Below are 22,034 nucleotides of genomic sequence, written 5' to 3' on the forward strand. Positions count from 1 at the left end.
TATCGATGTCGGAGAAATTGAAGATAAGCAATTAAGCATCACCAGACGAGAAAATGGGTAAATCGTACAACACGCGAGCGTCAATTTCAACTATCAATCCTGGAACAAGGTTCTCGTGCATAATGCCAGGATCGGAGCAACAAGTAGAGGCATCTGAATATTCTCTACATCAAGGACAGTTATCAAGAAGTCAACCAGCAACAAAAACTACCAAAACTAGGGAACTCACTCTGCGCAGAGGATCCTCCTTCTTGCAAGTTTTTAAGTAAATTTGACTCTATTTAATTTTGTTTTTACCTGGAGCCCTGACCTGATTCACCAGAGGGGGGCTGACCGCCACCACGTCCAGTGCGAGCCCCGCGTCCCCGCACACCACGACCACGGACCGCTCGACCCCTACCTGGGGTAGTCGAAGGGAGAGACCCAGCCTGCCTCAAGGCAGCTTTCTCTCTTGCTCTCTCTCGCAAGTTTATGGTTGTTGAACTGCTCCCTGGCGTTGTCAAACTTGGCCCCGGGCTCGGGCTCGGGCTCGGGCTCGGGCTCGGGCTGAGAACCGGACTTGGGCTCCTCTGAATTGGTGGAGGTGGAGTCGGGACAACAGCACTTTCCCCTGCAGCAGCAGCAGCTTCAGATGATACCTGCTGCTGCTGCTGCTCCTTTTCAGTCTTCTTACTAGAAGGTTCTTCGGCTTCTGCGGCTGCCTCCTCCGTTATCTCACCTTCCTCCTCGCCCTTCTCATCATCCTGCAGTGCAGCCTCCTGGGAAGAGTTATTCTCTGTCTCTTCCACCACAACATCTACATCCTCATCTCCCCTAAGTGGAGAAGCCGTGGGAGTAGTGGCAGCAGCTTCCTCGGGCTTTTCTCCTCCTCCCACTGCTTCCGGAGATGCATCACCACCACCTCCCTCCTCTTCGAGATCAGCAGCATCTGGGGCAAGCTCGCCCTCTTCTTTGTCACTCTCCTCAATCAACTGTTGATTGTTGCCCGACTCTATCTGATCCTCCTCCCCTTGCACCACATCACTAGATGCCATCCCAGTTGTATCACCTTGACCATTACCTGCCTTATCCAGATTCTCCTCGCTAGTTCCTTCTGAAGGCCGTTGTTCCATCTGCTGGTCCTCCTCAACCTTCTCCAAAGAGATCTGAGTATCTTCCATCTGACTATCACCACCAACATCCTTATCCTTGTCTAGGCCTTGAGGTAGAGCATCAGATGCTTCCTCAGCTGCAACAACAGCACCACCAACTGACTGTCCCCGACTGGCATCTTCCGGTTGTGGCATATCCAGTCCTTTGGACCTCTTCGAAGCACTTTCTCCCCCAGCTGCTGACTGCTCCGCCGACTCGGCAACAGATGGAGCTAATTGGCGCTTCCGTGGTGGCTGTTGGACTGCTGAAGCAGCAAGACTGCCCTCAGAAGCAGCATCCTGCCGAGAAGGAACAGGTTGCTTTCGTGCACTTTCAGCTTCTGGCATCTCCGTGTCCTGCTGTTGCACCTCCTCTGGGTTCAGGCGTGGCCTCACCAACCTTCTCACATTTTTACGAGCATCAGCGACAGTTCTAGGCATCACAGATCTCCTCTCCCTTTCTTCCCCAGCAGGTTTAGGTGGTACACTGATGTCACTCTTCTCAGGAGTACCTGTAGGTGCTTGAGCAGGAGCTATACATTTCACAAAAATTAATTCTAGTCAGGCATATCCCTTCAAAACTTGATAGCTGTAAAATGATAATGAAAGGGATTTGGAGCAATCCTAACTGCTCGCAACAGGTAACACGATAGGAGTATCTGAAGCTGTAGAAGATTCATGAAGGGAAGCACGAGCCCCTCCAAACTCAATAGCAAGTGAATGGGCCACCCTTTCAAACCTTTCTACAGCCAAGACATAGCCTGAAGCAAGATCATCCAGAGCATTTCCTGAGAGAACCTCAAGTACTGAAGTACCCTGAGCACAATACCAAAATGTAAGAAAATCAGGTTTAGCAGCAGCAGCAGCAAAACGTAAAAGCCCATGCAACAATAACTTTTCAAGAGGCAGCAAATTGCCCAAAGCAGGATCTTGAAAAACCAAAGCCAGACTCCATTCTCTCTCTACTTGCACACACACACACACACAGAGGATAGATGATTCAAGTTCCAATTAACGAGAATTAGACCACTAACCCTAATCGGCCAAAAGCAGCAGATTGTGCAGAAAATAAAAGAAATTCAAATCCAATTAGGCTTGAATATAATGAAAGCAGCAGGTCGTGCAGAAAATAAAAGAAATTCAAATCCAATTAGGCTTGAATATAATCACCCAAAAAATCGTTTTACCTCTGGAAGACTGCCTTCAGCTTGCTTCATCTTTTCTAGCTCATCGGAGAGCTGCTTCACAGCCTGTTTGTGCTTCTCTAGTTCATTTGTAACCTTATTTTTCTCCTAACATCAAGAAAGCAGGTGTATAAAGAGATGTCGTCATAGAAAGTCTAAAGAATATCTGTATTGAGAACATCTATAGGCTGACGGGGAATCTTCTGTTAGGTTAGCATATAGAATGTAAATTTCGACGGAAGGCCAACAAACTAAATGCTTCCGTCACAATTAACACAATAAGGGCGGGTAAACTAGATTACAGTAAAATTAGTTTTGAGCAAAACCTCATCAGCTCTTTTGAAGGAATCCACTATCGTCTCCTCACTCTTCTGGCGTCTGTCTTTCTCTTTCTTCAGAACCTCCCTTAGCTTCTCAATAGTTTTCTCCAACATCTGCAAGAAACTCATATGAGAATAAGCAGTGCTATGAATGCCACGAAAAATCCCGGAAGAGATTGATAATCATACCTGTATTCTGGTGTCTTTCTCCTCCTTTTCCTTCATGACCTGTTCCACTGTAACATCCCCTGTGGTCCTTCTGCCTAAAACATGACCTCAATTATAGGGCAGTATCTTATAGACGAGAGGACCACAAATTATTTCAGATGGTAAGCAAGGTTCTTACCTTGTTTGAGTTCCTCCAACTGTTTCGAAAGAGCTTGATTTTCCTTATTAAGCTCCTCCTTCTCCTTTCCCAAAGCATCAAGTCTCCTCTTTGGTAATGAACAGAGACAGAGAACGATGAATAAAAAGTCAGATGAAACAAGACAGCACTTCAAACCACATACACCGTAAAGCAAAATATCCTAGACACTTGAAAAGACTCTCTCGAACAATTTAAGGAAATATATTAGTCATAGTTGTGTCAGCTTCAAAACCTTGAACTGGAATGCAAGTTTCTTTTGCTTGTCCTGCAATTATAGAACAATGTAATAACCGTCATATATTGGCAATGAAGAAGAAGCAACCTCACAACATTCAACCATGCTAAAAGAACAAAAAGCACTACCTCTACTTGCGACAACTCTGAAACCCTCTTCTCTTTCTCGTTCAGTTCAGTCCTACAGTTCTGTAGAGCCAGCTCAAGCTGTGAAATAGTATCCTGCTTCTGGGAAGATAGGGCTTTAATTTCCTCAATCTGAGCATCTTTCTCTTTAAGTTTTTCCTGAAAGACAAGATGTCATAGGGAACAAACAAGTTGGAAAGGAAACCTCATTTACGGACAATGAATTGTGATAAAGCAGTGGAAAGATCCATGGCAAGAAGCCAAATTCTGATGCCAGGATGAAAGTAAAGTGAAAGAAACCAGCTCCTATAAATAAGAGGACCATAGAGAAAACTCGAGCAACATGGGCTTTCAGAAAGGAACAGTATATAATCCTTTACCTGTTTTGAGCCTTGATATCAGTGACATCTGATCTCTATTATTGTGATTGTGTTCTAACATATACTTAAAAAAAAAAAATCCTTCCATTTGCATAGATGATTCAGCCTACCTCCAATTGGGATACCTCATTCTTCAAGCGCTCGTAATGTTCTATATCAATATTTCCGCACTTTTGAAGCAACTGTCACAAATAACTAGAAGTTAACATGTAGATTTGCATGACATATAAAGACAAAAGATGCAAAGACATGCAAATACCTCAGCCACCTTCTTTTCTAATAGAGCCTTCTCTCCCTTCTGCCATTCAATTTCACTTTTGCAGGCTTCCACCTCAGCCTGTCTCTCCCTCAACAATTTTTCTAGATGTTCACATTCAACCCTGACCTTTTGAGCTTCTTCACGCAATCTCTACACATCCACATGCTACATTAGTAAATGAAGTGACATTTGCAGAAGTACTTGGAAAAATAAAAGGAAATACATGTACCTGGCATTCCTCAAAGTTATGCTTGTTTTCTTCTCTAAGTTGCAAGTTGCTTTCCCGAAGCAAATTCATTTCCCTAGCCTGAATCATATTTTCACAGACAAATATAAGGAAAAGGAAAGTCAGGCTAGATTGCAGATTCAGGTCAAATAAAATATAAGCAGTCCCCAAGAAGAGTTAGAGCTTGGTCACAGATTGATAAAGATATAATACGCAACCTTAAAGGATGGGAAGAACCTAGAGAGAAAAAACAATCCAAACCTGAAGTTGAAGAGATTTGAACTCTTCTTCTGTGAACATCATTGCCCTTGAGCTGGCACGTTCAGCGTGAAGGGACGATTGGGCCGTTTCTGCTGCCTTAAGAGCACTCTCAAGCTGAGCATCAGAACACATCCAATAAGTGAAAAATAAAACCAGAACTTAGGATTTCAAACTCTCAAATGCAAGCAGAACTTTCTGAGTGGAAGTTTCAAACTGTTGTACCTGAGACTGCAGGCGGAGCTTTTCTTGTTTCAACAATGAAATTTCTGTCTCCGCCTGTAACAATAACAACTATATAAAAAACAAGATCTATTTGGGAACTGCTTGCATGAAAAGGCAATGGAGAAGAACGGTGGCTCAGCGATGACCAGGCTAATGGGAATGAAGAGTGAGAACTGGTAAAAAGAGAGATTATTACTATTTCTTTAGTCCGTCGGAGATAATTGATCACATTCTGTAAACTGGAATCTGGAACTGCACCTCCAGAATTTCCACCTGAGCGATCCCTCTCAGCCAATTGGATGTGCAGAGCCTCAAGTCTATCATGCAGTATTTTATTCTGTAGAACATACAAGAAATATTAACATTCCAAAAATCTGATGACAGTTGATTTCAAGAACTTACTGTTCATGCAGAGTGATTAGGCACCATTTACTTGTATAAAGGTTGACAAAAGTTGAAATTAGTCATCGGATTACAGGGAAATAGCTTTGACTAAAGATATACTCCCCTTAAGAGCATGAATTCTTCCTTTAATGATTTTTTTTTGGGGGTTATTCTAGCAAAATATATTAAAACGGAGAGAAGAACCAAAACAAGCAACTGATTTAAACGTGCAGAGGAGCAGTTGTCAGCAGATATGAGCATAGCGCTGACCTGTTCATTCAATTCATTGTATTTCTTCTCAGCTGCATTTCTCAATTCTTCTAGTACTGACTTCTCCGCTGCCCATTTGTACTTCAACTCATCCTAAACATTAAAGAAATTAAATCAAAGGATGCATGTTATTTCATCAAAAAGCTATTACAAACATGCTCGTATCAGAGTAATGTACATTTTCACTCTTAAGTGCATCTGCCATTTTCCGCAATTTAGACGCTTCCTCTTGCAGTACACCCAAAGCTTCTGATGTTCTGGTCAACTCTTGTATAGTTTCAGATTGCAGGACAACCTGTGAAAGATGACGGAGCCCAATTACAGCTCTTCTTAGACTCTATCAAGCTAAAGGATAGTACAAAAATATCTAGACATTTTGGAGGGCCAGCTCCAGCTCCAAATGCCTACTACTGCACATTTAACTGCTTCAGTTCAAATTATGCGAGCTTCTAGGAAAACACAATTATCACAAATAAAATGCTAAAAGTTTACCAAGATTTTTTCTCCTTTTTGAAATGATCAAAATTTATCAAAAACATTTCACTAGATAAACTGCATGATACGAATCCAGGAACTTCTAGAACAAGATTTAGATGAGTTCAACAAGCCTGCCTAAGTCTACCTATGTAATGAAAAATCTCAATAGATATGTTTTCTGTAATATAGAGCCCACACAGTTGCTCAGTAGGCCAAGAACCAGTTGGAACCGACACTGGTGAAGATAATGGCAACACACATCCATGAAATTTCAGTGAATTGCTGATGACACTTCCAACATACCCTCATCATTTACCTGTCTTTCATAATTCGAATGGGCAGATCGCCAACGTTCATGCTCACTCTTCCATTTGTCTTCAAGCAAAGAGATTTTAGTTTCCAATGCAACAACTTCAGATCTACAAATAAAATCAAAAGTGTTGGAACCAATTTCATAACCAGAACCACAAAGTGATGATCAACCTATACTCACGTTTTAGCCACAATTTCTTCCTTCAATTTTGTAAGCTCTGCCGAAGAACAAGAAAGGGCCTCCTCTCTTGCAGCAATTGCAGAAGCCACTTCTTCAGATTTTGAACTCACTTCAGTCTCCAATTGAGAGACCCTTTGTCTTAGTGAAAGTACCTCAGCTTCTAAGGAACTCTTTAGTCTCTCAGCCTGAATATAAGTTCAAAAATATTTAAAATCAAACTTATCAGTAAAATGCCTGCTTTCAGACCTTCCACCATCAAAGATACCTCAGCTTTGAAGTTCTCATGAGCATGTTCCATCTGCTTTAGTGCTGTTTCATTCACTTCTGCAATGCTCTTGTACTGCAATAAAAGAGCTCGGAAATTAGCGTGTTCATCGTGAGTGGTAAGCACAGCTCTCAAATGCACATATACTACCTGCAGCATGTGCTCTTTATTTGCCTTTGCCTCTTCTTTCAATTTCTCCATATCTTCTTTAGATATTCTTATTTCCGCAACAAGCTAGAAGAAAGTTCAATAAAACAAAGTCAGATGCCAACAAATATACAGAAACACATATTGTAGTTCTACACATATTTCCAAGTCCTTTGTTTAATTGGGTAAGAGCCCAGATTTAAACCCCAATTAGCCCTATCATCATCCTTCCATCCTAAGTCTGAGTCCGAGCACAAAACGCTTCTAACAATTCAAACAATACATACCTCATTAGTAGAAATCATAGGACTACCATCAATGCCATCCACCTGCACCAAGAGAGTATCAGAAGCAGGTGATGCATCTCCAGACAGGCATTTAGTTCAACATAAAGGTATATCATCAGTCTCCAATCAGCAGTGAAAATGTTCAACCCACAAATTAACAGCAGCTTGTTTAACATGAAATTATTAACAAACAATAGGATTTTCCTAATCCCCCCTTACCGAAAGGAAGAACGTGAAATTATTTTTCCTTTCCGCAGGGACCAGAAGATTGGATCTAGCAGTAAGAAGAGACCTTTCACCTCCATTATCATTTACAGAAGTATTTCTCTATTTTAGTAAACCTCACCAGCTCATCAGTACAGGAATATAATTGCTTTTCAGGACATACAAAAAGCACAGATATAAGCAAGCAGTAGAAGAACTTCTACGTCCTAAACCAGTGACCGTAAACAACAAGAGAAACTACAGCCATAGTCGTCACTTCCAACTTTGTCATCCCAATTATAATCACTTCAAGAACTATACCTTTGACTCGGAAGATCTGATCTTTTTCTCCAGATCTGACAGTCTGGCCTGAAAGAAGGAAAATACATGAGTTGCATGTACTATCACCATCAAACAATGGAAAACAACACGTACATGACAAAGAAGTCTACAGAAAAGAGAAAAAATGGACTATACCTCAGCAACAGCTGCCTTGGACTCAGCAGCTGCAACAGCATGTAAGGCATCAGCCAACTGTTTCCCCATTTCTTCAACTTGTTTCATGGCACTTTTTAAAGTTTGGTCACGATCAAGGGTTATATTTCGAGCATTATGACGCTCTTCTTGCAGCTCTTTCTTAGCCTCGGCCCATTCCCTCTGCAAATTATATGATTATAGTAGCTTCTTCAGATATAAAATCATTGGCTTCTATGTGTGGAAATATACTATATATAGACAAAAAGACCTGAATTTGCTTAGTATATTCCTCCATTTTTCTTTTCTCTGCAGCTCTTGCCTCCTGGCATATCCACAACACAATGGAGTTAAAAGTAAGAATACTAAACTGCACTAACTCCAGAACAGCAGAAATAAAAGGAACAGTTATCTATTCAAAATTTAGCTCACCTCACGGACTTCTTCTGCACTCTGTACAGTATCCAGTGTAGCCTGCAACACAATCAATACAAGTACAAAGATTGCATGTAAATGTAAAGAGTTTTCTGTTCAGAAAGATATGACTTTTTAATTCAGAGGTAATGTACTGCATTTAAGTAGATGCATGCAAGTGGTTTTTGAGCACACAATTCTCAAAGAACTTGCTCCCAGGGGTTCTCTACTGTTAAATATATAGAACTCAATAGATTAGGGACTTAAATGTAAATAGTCTTTAGTTTCTATTCTTTGTGTAAATAACTTCTTAAAGTATATAAAGTGAAGTCTGTGGGTGATCCCCGGACGATTTCCTTCTCCCAATTTCTACGGTTTCATGGTATCAGAGCTAGGTTTGGGGGAAAATCATCAACCCAGTTGAAGCTTCCGATTCTAGTCAAGCTTCCGATTCCAGTTGCACTTCTTGTCTCCAGCTCTTCACTGTCGTCTCTGTTGCTGCTCGAATCGTCAACCCCGTCGCAGCTTCCTTGTCTCTAGTCGCAGCTACCTGAACTTCCTCCAGTCGCTGCTTCAGTTGCTGCTCTTTGTCTCCAGCTGCCTCCAGTCGCTGCTCCCTGTCTCCAGTCTCCAGAGGTCGCTGGTTCCGTCTCTTCTTCAGCATCCAACGACAACGACTTGTCTGGTCTGGTCGTCTGGTCTGGTTCCATCTCTGCTTCAGCTACTGGTCGTCTAGTTTTGTCTCTGCTTTAGTTGCTGCTTGCTGCTTAAGCCAATTCTTGTCCCAGTTGCTGTTTGCTAAGTCTCAATTGCTGCTTGCTGCTTCTCAGTTGCTGCTTGCTTGACCCCATTGTTGTCTCAGTTGCTGCTTGATAAGCCCACTGGTTCCATTTTTCTCTGTTGTCTTTGGTTCTCTTTGGTTAATATGTTAACCTCTTTGCTTAAACCCGTTGTTTCCTTCGCACAGTCTGGTCAGCCAGTGGCATGTCTCACCAAATCCTCTCTATCAGGTTCCTGGGTTCTCGACTCAGGTGCATCTGATCATATGACTGGTGATTCTACTTTGTTATCACACTTCCATAATTCTAGTTCTTTGCTCTCTGTTACTCTAGCTAATGGCTCTCTCGCCTTGGTGAGTGACCTTGAAACAGCTCAACCTACTGCTTCCATTTTCTTATCCTCTGTTCTTTATCTTCCTAAGTTTCCCTATAACTTAATTTTTATTAGCAAACTGACCAAAGATCTCAATTGCACAGTAATCTTTACTTCGGACTCTGTGGTAATTCAAGACTCGAGGACAGAAGGAACGATTGGAACGGGGCGTGAGTTTCAAGGCCTCTACCAACTCTCTGTTTCAGCAACATATGAGGTACCTATTGCTTGCACCGTTGCATCTCCAGAGCAGATTCATAGCCGCCTAGGTCATCCTTCTCTAGTTAATCTGAAGCAAATGATTCTGACTTTGTTTAAAGTCAGTCAATTAGAGTGTCAATCATGTCAGCTGGGAAAACATACTAGGACCCAATTTCCAAGTAGAGTCAGTAAACGTGCTAGTGCACGTTTTGTTTTAGTTCATTCAGACATTTGGGGTCCTTGTCCAGTTCTTTCCAGTCAAGGTTATCGTCATTTTGTAACATTTATTGATGATTATTCCAGAATGACATGGGTTTATCTGTTAAAGAATCGGTCTGATCTATATCCCATATTTGTGTCCTTCTGTGCTAAAATCCAAACACAATTTGGTGTTTCAATTCGTACCCTTCATAGTGATAATGCCCGAGAATATCTCAGCATCCTTTCAATCATATATGTCCTCTCGAAGCATGATACATCAATCTTCCTGTGCTTATACTCCACAACAAAATGGAGTTGCTGAGCGAAAGAATAGACATCTTGTTGAGACTTTACGCACTCTCTTGATACATATGAACGTACATGTCTAGTTCTGGGGTGATGCACTTCTCACTGCATGTTATTTGATCAATAGAATGCCTTCTAGTGTCCTTCATGGTCAAATCCCTTTTTCAGTCCAGTTTCCCCGTGATGCAATTTATTCATTGCCTCCACGTATCTTTGGGTGTCTCTGTTTCGTCCATCAATTGCTTCCAAGCTCATCAAAATTGTCTCCTCGCTCTTTAAAGTGTGTAATCTTGGGATATCCCCGTGGGCAAAAAGGGTATAGATGTTACTCCCCAGAACGACGTCGATATTTTGTGATCGCTGATGTCACCTTCTTTGAGTCCACTCCTTTTTTCTCAGCGTCTCCCAATGAATCTGAGTCACTTTCTGAATCATTGCCTCTCCCTTCTCCATATGTAACTGTTCCGTTTAGTGTTCCATCCACATCCACTTCTCCTCTAGAGACCCCTGAGACGCCATCCACTTCCCGGCCAACTGAACCACATGAGCTAATTACTTATCAGCGTAGGAGAAAGGTACCTCATATTGAATCACAACTGCTAGAGAGAGTCCAGGTGACCTCTTCTGAGAGACCAGAGGACTCTACCCCTGTTCCAGTCGCATCTCCAGCCTCGGATCTACCATTGATGTCTTTCCTAAAGCCAGATTTGCCTATTGCCCATAGAAAAGGTACCCGCTTCACTGCTAATCCTTATCCTCTATATAACTTTTTTAGTTATAGTCGCCTGTCTCCTTCCTATACTGCCTTTCTTTCTTCTTTGGATTCTGTCTCTATTCCTAAATCTGTTAAGGAGGCATTGTCACATCCTGGTTGGTGGGAAGTAATGATAGATGAGATGTCTGCTTTGGATGCCAACGGCACTTGGGAACTTGTATCTTTGCCACCTGAAAAAACTGTTGTGGGTTGTCAATGGGTGTATACAGTGAAGACGTCCCCAAATGGTCGTGTTGACCGATAGAAAGCCCGTCTAGTTGCCAAGGGCTATACACGGATTCCTAGACTAGACTATGGGGATACCTTTTCTCCCGTAGCCAAGGTAGCTTCTGTGCGTTTATTGTTGTCATTGGCAGCCATTAATCATTGGTCGCTCCATCAGTTGGACATCAAGAATGCTTTTCTACATGGAGACTTAGAAGAGGAGGTTTATATAGAGCAACCGCCTGGGTTTGTTGCTCAGGGGGGAATACTTCGGCAAGGTATGTAAACTTCGTAAATCTTTGTATGGGTTGAAGCAGTCTCCCCGGGCATGGTTCGGTCGCTTCAGTTCAACTGTTCTTAAGTTTGGTCTAATGAGAAGTCAATTTGATCATTCGGTGTTCTTCAGACACTATGGAGGAAGACACATTCTCTTGGTTGTATATGTTGATGATATTGTAATTACGGGGATGATGTAGTTGGCATTTCTCAACTGAAGACTTATCTGCACTCACAATTCCAAACTAAAGATTTGGGAGCCTTAAGGTACTTTCTTGGGATTGAGGTTGCTCAGTCTGAGCGTGGTATATACATATCACAAAGGAAGTATGTGTTAGACATCTTAGAAGAAACGGAATTGCTTGAGTGTAAGCCCGTCAATACACCGATGGATCCTAATGTCAGGTTAGCACTAGGAGAAGGAGAACCCTTTTTAGATGTTGAGTGATATCGCAGACTGGTTGGTAAGCTGAACTATCTCACAATTACTAGACCAGACATATCTTTTGCAGTAAGTGTTGTCAGTCAGTTCCTAGATTCACCAACTGAAACTCACTGGAATGCTGTAATTCGAATTATGAAGTATCTTAAGGGAGCTCCTGGTAGAGGATTGCTATATCAAGATCGAGGTCATAATGAAGTCGTTGGATATACTGATGCAGATTGGGCTGGTTCAAAATCAGACAGAAGATCCACAACAGGTTACTGTGTATTATTTGGGGGGAATGTCATTTCCTGGAAGAGTAAGAAGCAAAATGTTGTTGCCCGATCAAGTGCCGAAGCTGAATATAGGGCGATGGATTTAACCACCTGTGAACTGTTGTGGGTGAAACAATTGCTTGGAGAGTTAGGAGTAGAACAACCTGGTCCTATGAAGTTATTTTGTGATAATCAAGCCGCACTACACATTGCATCGAACCCGGTTTTTCATGAGAGGACGAAACATATCGAGGTTGACTGTCATTTTGTTAGAGAGAAGTTGCAATCTCAGGATATTGTGACGACCTTTGTTAGTTCAAATGATCAATTGACAGATATTTTTACCAAGGCTCTTAGAGGTTCTCGAGTAGATTATATTTGTAACAAGCTGGGCATTCACAATATATATGCTCCAGCTTGAGAGGGTGTGTTAAATATATAGAACTCAATAGATTAGGGACTTAAATGTAAATAGTCTTTAGTTTCTATTCTTTGTGTAAATAACTCCTTAAAGTATATAAAGTGAAGTCTGTGGGTGATCCCCGGACGATTTCTTTCTCCCAATTTCTACGGTTTCATCTACCATTTTCGATTAACACAATAGGGGTTAATTGTCCATAAACGAAGACACCAAAACACTGCTAATCCAGCAACAAAGTATCAGAAGTTTGTTGTAGTTAAGAAGAAATAGAGAACGGCTTTCAGCACAATTAAAAAAGAAATAACAATGCTATGATATATGTCCTATCACAAACAGAGAATGAGGAATAAAAGCTTTATCATTATTATTTATAAAAAATAAAAAGGGCACTGGCAGCAGCTACATGGATCAGTGACAGGAATAGATCAGAAAAAACATCACAATGGACATCCTATGCCACCTATTGGTATTAATAGAGTTAAAACCCAACCACCTACCTAAGCAGGAAACTAATAGGACTAGCAAATTACAGAATCTTTAGAGAACTTGTGGTTTGAAAGATGCATATGATCTGATTCAAGTAAACTGCAGATTGAAGAACAATATGCAAAGCATAACAGTTCTGACAACTGACCTGCAGGCGATAGACACGTTCCGACAAACTCTTCACCTCATCGCAAGCTCTCTTTTCAGCATTTGCCAACAATTCCTTTTCATGCTTAAGAATAGATACCTATGGCATTTAAAGCAATTGTAAGTTTAGGTTACCACACTTACTAGTTTTACAAGTTTTGCGGTTATCTTCAAATGCCTCCTTCCCGAAATAAAGGAGAAAAGAAACATCGAGGAAGGTAAAGGGAACAAAATACAGAAAACAGAAGTTCTATACTTCTTCCTTGTTTAGCCTCACCTCCATTGTTAACTTCCGAGAAAGTTCTTCAGCTGCATGCAAAGATTCAGAACTATCGCGAAGCTTTCGCTGGTAGTCAACTATCAACTGAGAGAACTCCACGTTCCTTGCTAAGACTCCATCTAGTTCTTGTCTCTGAGACATTAACCATTAAATGCAATTATGAGAAGATGATAATTCCAGAGAGACATTTCAAGCAAGATTTTTCAGTGAGACAATTGGCCAGGTCAAGAGCCAGAATCCTTTACTAGAACAATGTTTCACAAATATTAAGCAAGCATGTCAAGGTGGGACTCATATTTTATATTAATGCAGTGTGCATACTAAAATCTGGCAATGCATAGTTCCTAGAGTTTTGCCTAAGAACACTCTCAGGGTAATGTTACTTTACGACAACATTCAGACACAGGACAGCGTCCAAGGGACATAAAAGACATCGACAGAAAAGAGAAAAAGTATAATAATCCCTTCACCTTGTGCTCAGATTCTTTGACAAGGCTATAAACTTTATCTCGAACAAAATTGGCTTCCAAAGCTAATTTGTCACGCTCTGACTGCAAGGAAATAATCTTGGCCCTGAAAATATATAAGGATGGAGATTTAAGAAGACATGCTTCAAAATTCAAGTAGGAAGAATTCAATGGTTCAGAGGAATTGAGAACTGACAAATCCTTGGAAATGTTTCTACCAAATGAGAGTAATTTTATAATTCAGAGAGAACAGAAGTAAACGCCCATAGCAGAAACATCTCATTCATCATTCAGAAAGAAAATCAGAAAGCATCTCTAAACAAGTATGGTGCATGATATGGAAATCCAAAATAGCACTGAGTAGAGTCCCATCAGACTAACGTATTCTCACACACTGGCAAGTTAACTCTCTCTATAACATCTAAAATGAAAATATGCGACAGCTTGAGACCAGGGTAATATGAAGGTTTGCCAACAGAAATATAATAGAACAAAGAATTACCTAGATTTGTCCAACTCATCTTCAAGAGATCTCACTCGTTCAGCAGCCTGCTCTTGTGCCTTTTTAGCAGCCTCCTATAGATTGACAAAATTCAGGCACTACCACAGGAATCATATAAAAAAGAACTACTCCCTTCAGTTGCAAGAAAGGTCAATTATACCTGAGAACCCTCAATAAGTAACTTGAGGTCAGCCCTCCCATCTGCAACAAAGAGATAAAATATGGTGAACTGAAAAAGCATATTGAAGGGAAACAAGGATGCCACTGAGAGCCTCTAATAACTACAAAACACCCCAGACTGATCCATCAAGTACAAAACAGAGCAAGGCCTTCACCAAATGCAAGAATACCAACCAGGACAGCTCCTATTAAACCTATAGATAATAGATGGCTAATCTCTTGACAACTTCTCATGCATATTTACCACATCTTATAATCCATATCAGCCTAAGATGTACCTTTCACAAAAAAGAAAATAGTTTTCCAACACGAAATGGGAGGAAATCACAACCTGTAATCTCAACAGCAGTGGGTGAATAAGAAGAATGGCGTTTATGTTCCTCTTCATACAATCTTCTGTACATAGCAACCTGCATAACAAATATTTGGAAGAGGGAGATTGTTATTAGTTATAGCAAAACCCAAACAAACATGTGCACCGCAACACTATATAATTTTAATACTAAAGTGGAAAGACAGACCGAGGTATGCAATGATTCAATCATCTGAACTTGCTCCTCAGCTCTTTGTAACACAGCAGTAACTTTTGAGGCAGCTTCCTCCATATGTTTCTTGAGCTCCAATTCAAATTTGTCCTGCAAAAATGCACAAAGGGGTCCTCGTTAAACATGTGTGTTAGCAAATGGGTCAACAAGCAAACACAACTAACCAAAAAACTCTAGGTTGCTACCTTAAATTCCGTCTCTTTATCATTAATCTGGTCAGAAAAGCTGCGCACAAGGCTCCTCAGCTGAACATTTTGCTCAACTAATCCTTTTATATCCCTGAAGGTCAACTGGTACATTGTTTTCCCAACGAAACATTGATTAGGCCCTCAAAAATATACAGGAGTTGGAAAAATGTCAAAACACAAAGAAACCCAGGTACTAACAAGACGTTCGGAGATAATTTTCTCAGTGTCTCCATTGGTCTCAAAAGCGACCTTCATCGTCTCAACATCAGCATGATCGCGCACATCGGATCCACAGCGTAATTGTACATCACGACACTCCTTGAGAAGAACAGTGATCTGAATCACATTATGAAGCTCATTACATATAATATCTCCAAAAAAAACAACCAGAACTATCAAGAAAAAGAAAAAAAAATCCAAGGTCATATCAATGTAGTATTTCAGCAACATATTTTATTATCGTATGACATTAATCTTTGACACATGTACTCAGGCATGGAAGATACAGAATCTACTGATAATCTTATCTTGAATCACCATCCAAGCACATCTAACAGCAGTCCGAACATTCATCTACATTTACACAAAACAAATTTACCCAAGCAGCACAAACAAGTCCAGGCAAAGATATTACCCAACAAAACATTTAAGCTTCTTTGGCAATCCAAATGAGATAAGACAACACCTTGGCTAAATGTAATTGGGATCAAACATACAGGCCTAGATGTAAAAAGTAAATACAAATTTAACAGCAAGTTATGCGGTGGCTGAAATTCAAAAGCAAGAAAAGGGAAGCACTGAGAGATTGCTATATCCGAGAAGCCTCAAAGGATGAGAATATCAGTATGCCAAAAAGAATATCACTATGCTATAAAGGGGCATTGCCTGGCCTGATACAGAAGGGCTAATATATACTCAGAAAGCACCATTTTGAAAACCAAATAGAGGAACTCAGATGAGCATACTGCAGGCATATTGAAAACCAGAAGCTGTTATCACCTGCTCCTGAAGGTCGTCAATCTCTTTTTGAGCTAGCTGGTAGTCTCTTTCTTGCCTCTTGATATCAGCCTGGAAACAGAGCAAATATTGGACATGATGTCTACTATATGGAGAAGATCTGCAAGTAAATTGGGAAAACAGTGACAGACCTTCAAACTTTGGATAGTTTTCTCTAAATTCAACTGTTCAGATGTACAATGTTGCATCTTTTGGTTAATCAGAGAGTATGCTTCGACCATTCTCTCGTGCTCAGCTGCCCACACAAGGATAGCACTTCATGGTTTATGAGAGCTCCAACATAACATGAAAGTTTTCTGTTTCGATTATTAGATTTAGCAAAAACCTCTTTCATCCAGAATAAGCTCAGCCTTCTCTTCCAGTTCATACAAAACCTGCAAGACAGAACTGTCACCAAAGGGTCTTTGACACCAAAAATAGAGTTGCACAGCTAGCACATTCTATAAGGACCATAATATCTTGAATCATTTATTCTTTTGGCGGTCATCTTATATAATTTATTCACTCCTTGCTTTGTATTTAGGTTCCTATCCATCATTGTATGTCTCAATAAAGCTAAAATGGTAAAGAGAGTTGGACTCTCAACAAACTACTGGCCATATGACTAAAAAACGAGTCTTGCGTTTTTCTATGCATAACTTCTGGGCATCTAACTCCGAATTCTTTGACTATGACATTGCAAAAGTTTTGTACAAATCTTTCAAACGCTAGGCTGATTCATGCTAATCCCTATTGTGCAAAAGATTACTGAACAGGAACCTCAAAACTAAATTACTCTAGATATATGCTTAAGACTCAGAAGCATGCTAAGGCATTTAAGAAGTATCAAAGAGAGCCTGTTCCACTCTCTAAAATTGAGTGAACTCAGAGAAAGTTGATAGTGGATTGTAGACTCATTAGATCACTGCATACTTGATCTTTCAAGAAAATTAGGAAGTTTAATGATCCATTCCTTTAACAATGAACGGAACGGGAATCACCACGATTACAAAGGAAGAAGGCTTACTCGTTGTAATACAGCTTCGGCTTCTCTCCTCCCCATCTGCTCATGCCTCAATGCATCTACAGCCTCTTGGTACTTTGCATACATTTTGGCAAGCTAGGTAATGAAGGAGGAAAATGTCACTTGAATCCCAAAAGGAAAAAAAATGGAGATACATGGTTACATTTTCCAGGAAAACTTACACTCCATCCATCACGGAGAAGGGAAGCAGCTAACGCTGTCCCTGAAACACCTACTGGTACCTTAGGGACAATCATACTATTAGCTTCAACTATCTCGTTTGATTCACTTGAAACCATCAACCTACAGGAGAAAAATGAGCACCCAAAAGACTGTGAACCAAGAAAACAAACTAATACTATCAGACTCACGAAAATAGTAAGCTAGAGAACACTTAAATGGAATTCAGGAAGTATCCAACCACAAATACTAGCACGAATAATGATCCATATTAGGGCAAATATTGAACATCATGTCGCATATCCTACCGATGACCAAAATACAATACATACATACATACATATATATATATATATATATATATATATGAGAGAGAAGAAAAAGAAAATTGAACTAGCATTCTTGTTGAAAAGTTCAAGGATATAATTTCTTCAATGCATGTAAAGGCATGCATATGTATGTGCCTATGCTCGTGAATAACAATTTCATGAAACCAGAAGGTACACCGTCAGCAGTCGAACTGCACTCATGTCAAATGGCTTCAAGCATGAAAAGAAGCAGAAACCAAAATAAAGTATACCTGTCTGTACTGAAGCTGCTGAGGGGCAGAAGGCTCAATTCATTTTCTTTTCTCAGAGATTCTATTTCTGCTTCGCACCTTTCCAATTTAACCTTTGAATCTTCGGCCTCCTGAAAATACACTACGACAATATTTGAAAAGGCTGCCCAAAACACAAGTAAATATTTTAAAGGGAAAACAAAACATAGCAGAAACACTGAAAACGCATGCATCACTCGCCAAGTATGCTCACCACATATCCCCCTCTAATTGCACATGCCATTCAATCAAATCAAACAGCAAAGATAATACTATTAATTAAATATCTTTAGGAGTCATCATTTTTTTGCTTTAATCATCATAAAATGGCCCAACTTCTAATTGTTACACTCCTCCATCCATACCAAGACTTCCCAATTATTATCTTCTTCAAAGACAAAGAGCCATATAAAGATGGGTAACCTGATTAGAAATGTCCATACCTTTTCCACTTGTATCCTTGCAGATACTTCCTTTTCGAGTTTATCCTTGTAATCAGTCTCGACTTGAGCCAAATGTGTCTGCCAGAAATATAAAAGGCAAGGATCAGCACAATGCAACATAGAGTTGATTCCCATACTAAGTACTAAAAGTCTTACCTCCAGAGCCTTGATAACACCCTCAAGCTCCTTTGCTTTTCTAGACCATTCTTCAGAACTTTCTTTATACAATTCAACAAGTTTATGCACCTAAAGCGCCACACAAAATCCAAACAGAATAAGCAGATCAGAGCGTTCAAGAATACATAATACTATAAGGTCTAAAATATCAACTGGACAACCATCATATAAGCTAATAAACGTCTTCATGAGAGTGATTTTACCAAAGGCGAACCCAAGGAACAGTTTCAAGATTATAGGGCAATAAGGATATCATCACACCCCGATTTTCAAAGTTCTAAAATTATTCACAGATAACTATACAATGATCTTTTCAAGTGGTGTCAACCATTTTAGGACAATATGAGGATATTAATGATGAAGACGAAGGGAATGAATAGGGGAAGATCTTATAGTCCCTGCTGTCTACACCCATGTACTAATAGTCTTACTATAAATGAACTTCTAGCAGCTGACTAGCAATGCAACTCTACCAATTTCATGAGTGAATGCACATGCTAATAGAAAAAGCATAGGGTTTCTTGATAACTCACTGTTGAGATTTCAGCTGAAAACCGTTCCTCATTAGCTGCTGCAGATTCTTTGGATGAAGACAATTCCTTCAATTCAACAAAACTATTAGCGCTGCACTGCTAAAAATTTGTAGGGCACAGAAGCAAATAAAATTAAGTAAATCTCTATCGCACCTCCTGCAAAGAGGTCAGCCTTGTCTCTAACTCCCTCACTCTTTCTTTGTTCCACTTCAAAGAAGTAGAAGTTTCATTGAATTGTCTTTCAACCTTAGAAAAATGAAGCAAAATTGAAGCTTAGTAAGAGATCACTTCGCAGATACTTCACTTTAGGCAAGTGTACAGCTAAAATACTTACATCTGCAAGTTTAGAAGACATATCAGCCTCGAGATCCGCATGAGTTCTCCGCAATTCTATGAGATTGTCCACTTTAGCCTTCAACTCATCATTAAGCCATATATTGTGTCGTTCAACAAGCTCTTTCTCCTGAAATCCCAGTTTCGAAAATTAAAAATATGCCTCTCCAGTCGAGGACGCCAGCTATGAGGATGTGTTGGCCAAAAAAGAGAGGGAAAAAAGGTAAATAAACTAACAAGTGCCCCAGTGCCTATTTTCTAAGTAGCAACAGAATGTATATGATCAACCAAAAATGCAACACTTTCAGTAAACATGTGCCTTCTAATTCAGGCCTCATCGACTCCCAAGGAGATGATAAATAGTCTCCTACAGCCACTAGTTTCTTTCTTTTTAGATACAAGCGCTGGAGAATCCATAAATGAAGTCAAGTGGACAAATACATGAGCAAATACCACTTGCATCTAATCTGGACTACTATATAAAGCCAAAGCCCCTCTGTTTGGTCCCACTTCTTGTTTCACAAATCGGCCATTATACATCGTCTTTCATCAATCACAGTCAGTAGATTCTACACAAATGAATAATTTCGTTAAGTAAATTTAAATTCCACTCACCCAGTTTTCTTACTCTTTTGTCCTTCCTATTTCTCTCAAGCGTAACATCATCTCTCCACCTCCCCTTCCATCTCTATTTCTCTCAATCATCCATTGCTGCTGCTTCTTTTCTTTTTTCTAATTTTTCTTTATTTTTGGCCAACTACTTCCTTTTTCTACTGCTTTTATAGTCTTTCAATAATCCAATTTTACAATAAAATGATCAAAGGAGTTGCGCATCTGATGGATGATGTCGGATGATTTGTTAAGTTATTCACTATCCAACGTTTCATTTTCTCTCTTCAGTTCATTGACTTACTCCTAAAGTCATGACATATATTTCTTAATCACCTACGCATAGCATAGCACGGGTGGACCTCTAGTATCATTGACTCAGCACACCATGAGACCAATCTATGATTATATACTGCTTTTTCAGCACAATAAAAGTAGCCGTGCACTGACATGCTTATTAAGCCGCTGATATTTCTGCATTAGGCGAGAAAACTTTACACGGTAGCTATCAAGCAAGATGCTAGCTACCAAGTCCTGCCTATGAGCCTGAGGTGGTGCGCAAAGCAGAAAGATGACCTTTTTAGTACTAAATACCGACCTGTGAGAGCCGAGAACAAGCAGCCTGACTTCTCGCTAATTCAGCTTCAACCTCACTCAGACGCGCCTCTTTTTGTGCAGAACTTTCAGTCAAGCTGACCTGCAGAATTTGTAATATCACACAAAAAGAATCAGCTTTTTCTCGCACAGCAGGAGTCTAAATCAGCAGAAACAAAGCTACGTACAATCTTATCGAGATAAGACTTGATGGTGGCATTCTTCTCTGAGAGCTCAAGGTCTTTTTGCTCCACCAGCTCTAACAACTGCCGCTTGGACTTATGCAACTCGGACACTTCCGCCGTCAGCCTCTCTATCTCTCCATCCTTCGCAATCTGTCGTAAAAGAAAATACACGACTTGAGAATCAGAAAAATGAGAGAATCCCGAAAGGCAGGTTGTGGCAGTGCGGAGGAGTTACGCATTGCAGGCGGAGCTGGTGCGTCTGGGCCTGGACATCGGCGAGCTCGGAGAGGCGCTGGTCGAGGGAGGACTGGAACTGGGCGCACTTAGACTGAAGCTCGGAGAATTCAGAAGACAGCGAGAGGTACTTCTGCTCGAGGAGGGAGCAAGTCTGCTCCGCGGTGATGGATGCAGCGTCAGACTCCGCCTTCACCGTCTCAAGCTCCTTGAGCAGCTTCCTGATGAAGTCATCCGCTCTCTCCGCCACCAAGGCGGCATCGCCAGAGCACCGAGCGAATTCCTCGTCCGAGAGGAACAAAGGCATCCTCCCGCCCCGAAACCGCCCACTCACTGCGAAACGCTGGGCTGGGACCCGATCAAAGCTCTCCGTCGACGGTGCGGTGTCTGCCTTCCCGTCTCCGATCAAGCAAATGGGGACAAGGGGAAAATGAACATGGCGAGCAGAGAGGGAAATTGAAGCGCCAGAGAGTGCGACATGATGATGAAGAAGAAGAAAAAGAACAATCTCCCTCTGCACCTCTCTCGGTGAGGGGTGAAGCCCTATTGGCATTGGGCCTGGGCCGATCTGAATTGGGCCTACTGACATGGGCATGAAATGCAACAGGCCCATTACAATTTCGATGTTCCACGAGAGGTCCATCGACGCGGCCCATGGGCTCGCCCTAATGCGTTATCCTTTCTGATCATAGAAATTGGCAGCCCTGTCGAGCAGCGTTTTCCCTTGTCGTAAACTAGAAACTTCTATCATTATCACTTTAAATAGTCATATCTTACCGATCGATCCGTGACTTGCTCTCAACAAATTGGTCACTAATGCTGAACGCCTTCTACAATCTTCCATTCAATAGAAAAAGGGTCAGTGGACAACATATTCTAGGCTATACCAGATATTTCAGTGACTTCTAATGTTTGGCACGTCAATGGAATCATCTCTATGTCATGATTGACATGGACAGCTCCAGACAATTCAA

At 40.8% G+C, this 22,034-nt stretch overlaps 1 protein-coding gene across 1 annotated transcript; it reads right to left on the reverse strand.

Moving 5' to 3' along the window:
• Nucleotides 1-44: 44 nt before the first annotated feature.
• LOC116193219 (nuclear-pore anchor) lies at nucleotides 45-21,553 on the reverse strand. Its single transcript, XM_031522026.1, has 48 exons — nucleotides 21,062-21,553; nucleotides 20,830-20,976; nucleotides 20,646-20,744; nucleotides 19,440-19,568; nucleotides 19,259-19,351; nucleotides 19,106-19,171; nucleotides 18,552-18,641; nucleotides 18,396-18,473; nucleotides 17,935-18,044; nucleotides 17,357-17,477; nucleotides 17,178-17,270; nucleotides 16,497-16,545; nucleotides 16,303-16,406; nucleotides 16,154-16,222; nucleotides 15,353-15,490; nucleotides 15,152-15,256; nucleotides 14,943-15,056; nucleotides 14,753-14,831; nucleotides 14,402-14,442; nucleotides 14,242-14,315; nucleotides 13,743-13,845; nucleotides 13,270-13,404; nucleotides 12,994-13,092; nucleotides 8,143-8,184; nucleotides 7,982-8,035; nucleotides 7,714-7,893; nucleotides 7,558-7,605; nucleotides 7,033-7,074; nucleotides 6,749-6,832; nucleotides 6,599-6,673; nucleotides 6,334-6,518; nucleotides 6,157-6,259; nucleotides 5,542-5,658; nucleotides 5,364-5,456; nucleotides 4,906-5,046; nucleotides 4,710-4,763; nucleotides 4,488-4,601; nucleotides 4,230-4,307; nucleotides 4,001-4,150; nucleotides 3,852-3,923; nucleotides 3,365-3,520; nucleotides 3,234-3,266; nucleotides 2,981-3,068; nucleotides 2,824-2,897; nucleotides 2,641-2,748; nucleotides 2,318-2,422; nucleotides 1,760-1,946; nucleotides 45-1,663 (listed from the first exon to the last, which is right to left on the reverse strand). The coding sequence occupies exons 1-48, from the start codon at nucleotides 21,365-21,367 to the stop codon at nucleotides 294-296; spliced, it is 6,195 nt and encodes a 2,064-aa protein (XP_031377886.1). The 5' UTR covers nucleotides 21,368-21,553; the 3' UTR covers nucleotides 45-293.
• Between the last annotated feature and the right edge of the window lie 481 nt (nucleotides 21,554-22,034).

Source organism: Punica granatum, chromosome 1 (genome assembly GCF_007655135.1).
Source record: "Punica granatum isolate Tunisia-2019 chromosome 1, ASM765513v2, whole genome shotgun sequence".
Taxonomy (NCBI): domain Eukaryota; kingdom Viridiplantae; phylum Streptophyta; class Magnoliopsida; order Myrtales; family Lythraceae; genus Punica; species Punica granatum.

Excerpts from the sequence above, each read along its gene's own strand:
- LOC116193219 (XM_031522026.1), bottom strand. The coding sequence starts at position 21,367 with ATGCCTTTGTTCCTCTCGGACGAGGAATTCGCTCGGTGCTCTGGCGAT. Across the intron at positions 16,407-16,496 it reads GCTTATTCTGGATGAAAGAG|CTGAGCACGAGAGAATGGTC; the intron begins GTTTTTGCTAAA and ends TTGTGTGGGCAG. Across the intron at positions 7,075-7,557 it reads TCAGATCTTCCGAGTCAAAG|GTGGATGGCATTGATGGTAG; the intron begins GTATAGTTCTTG and ends CTCTTGGTGCAG.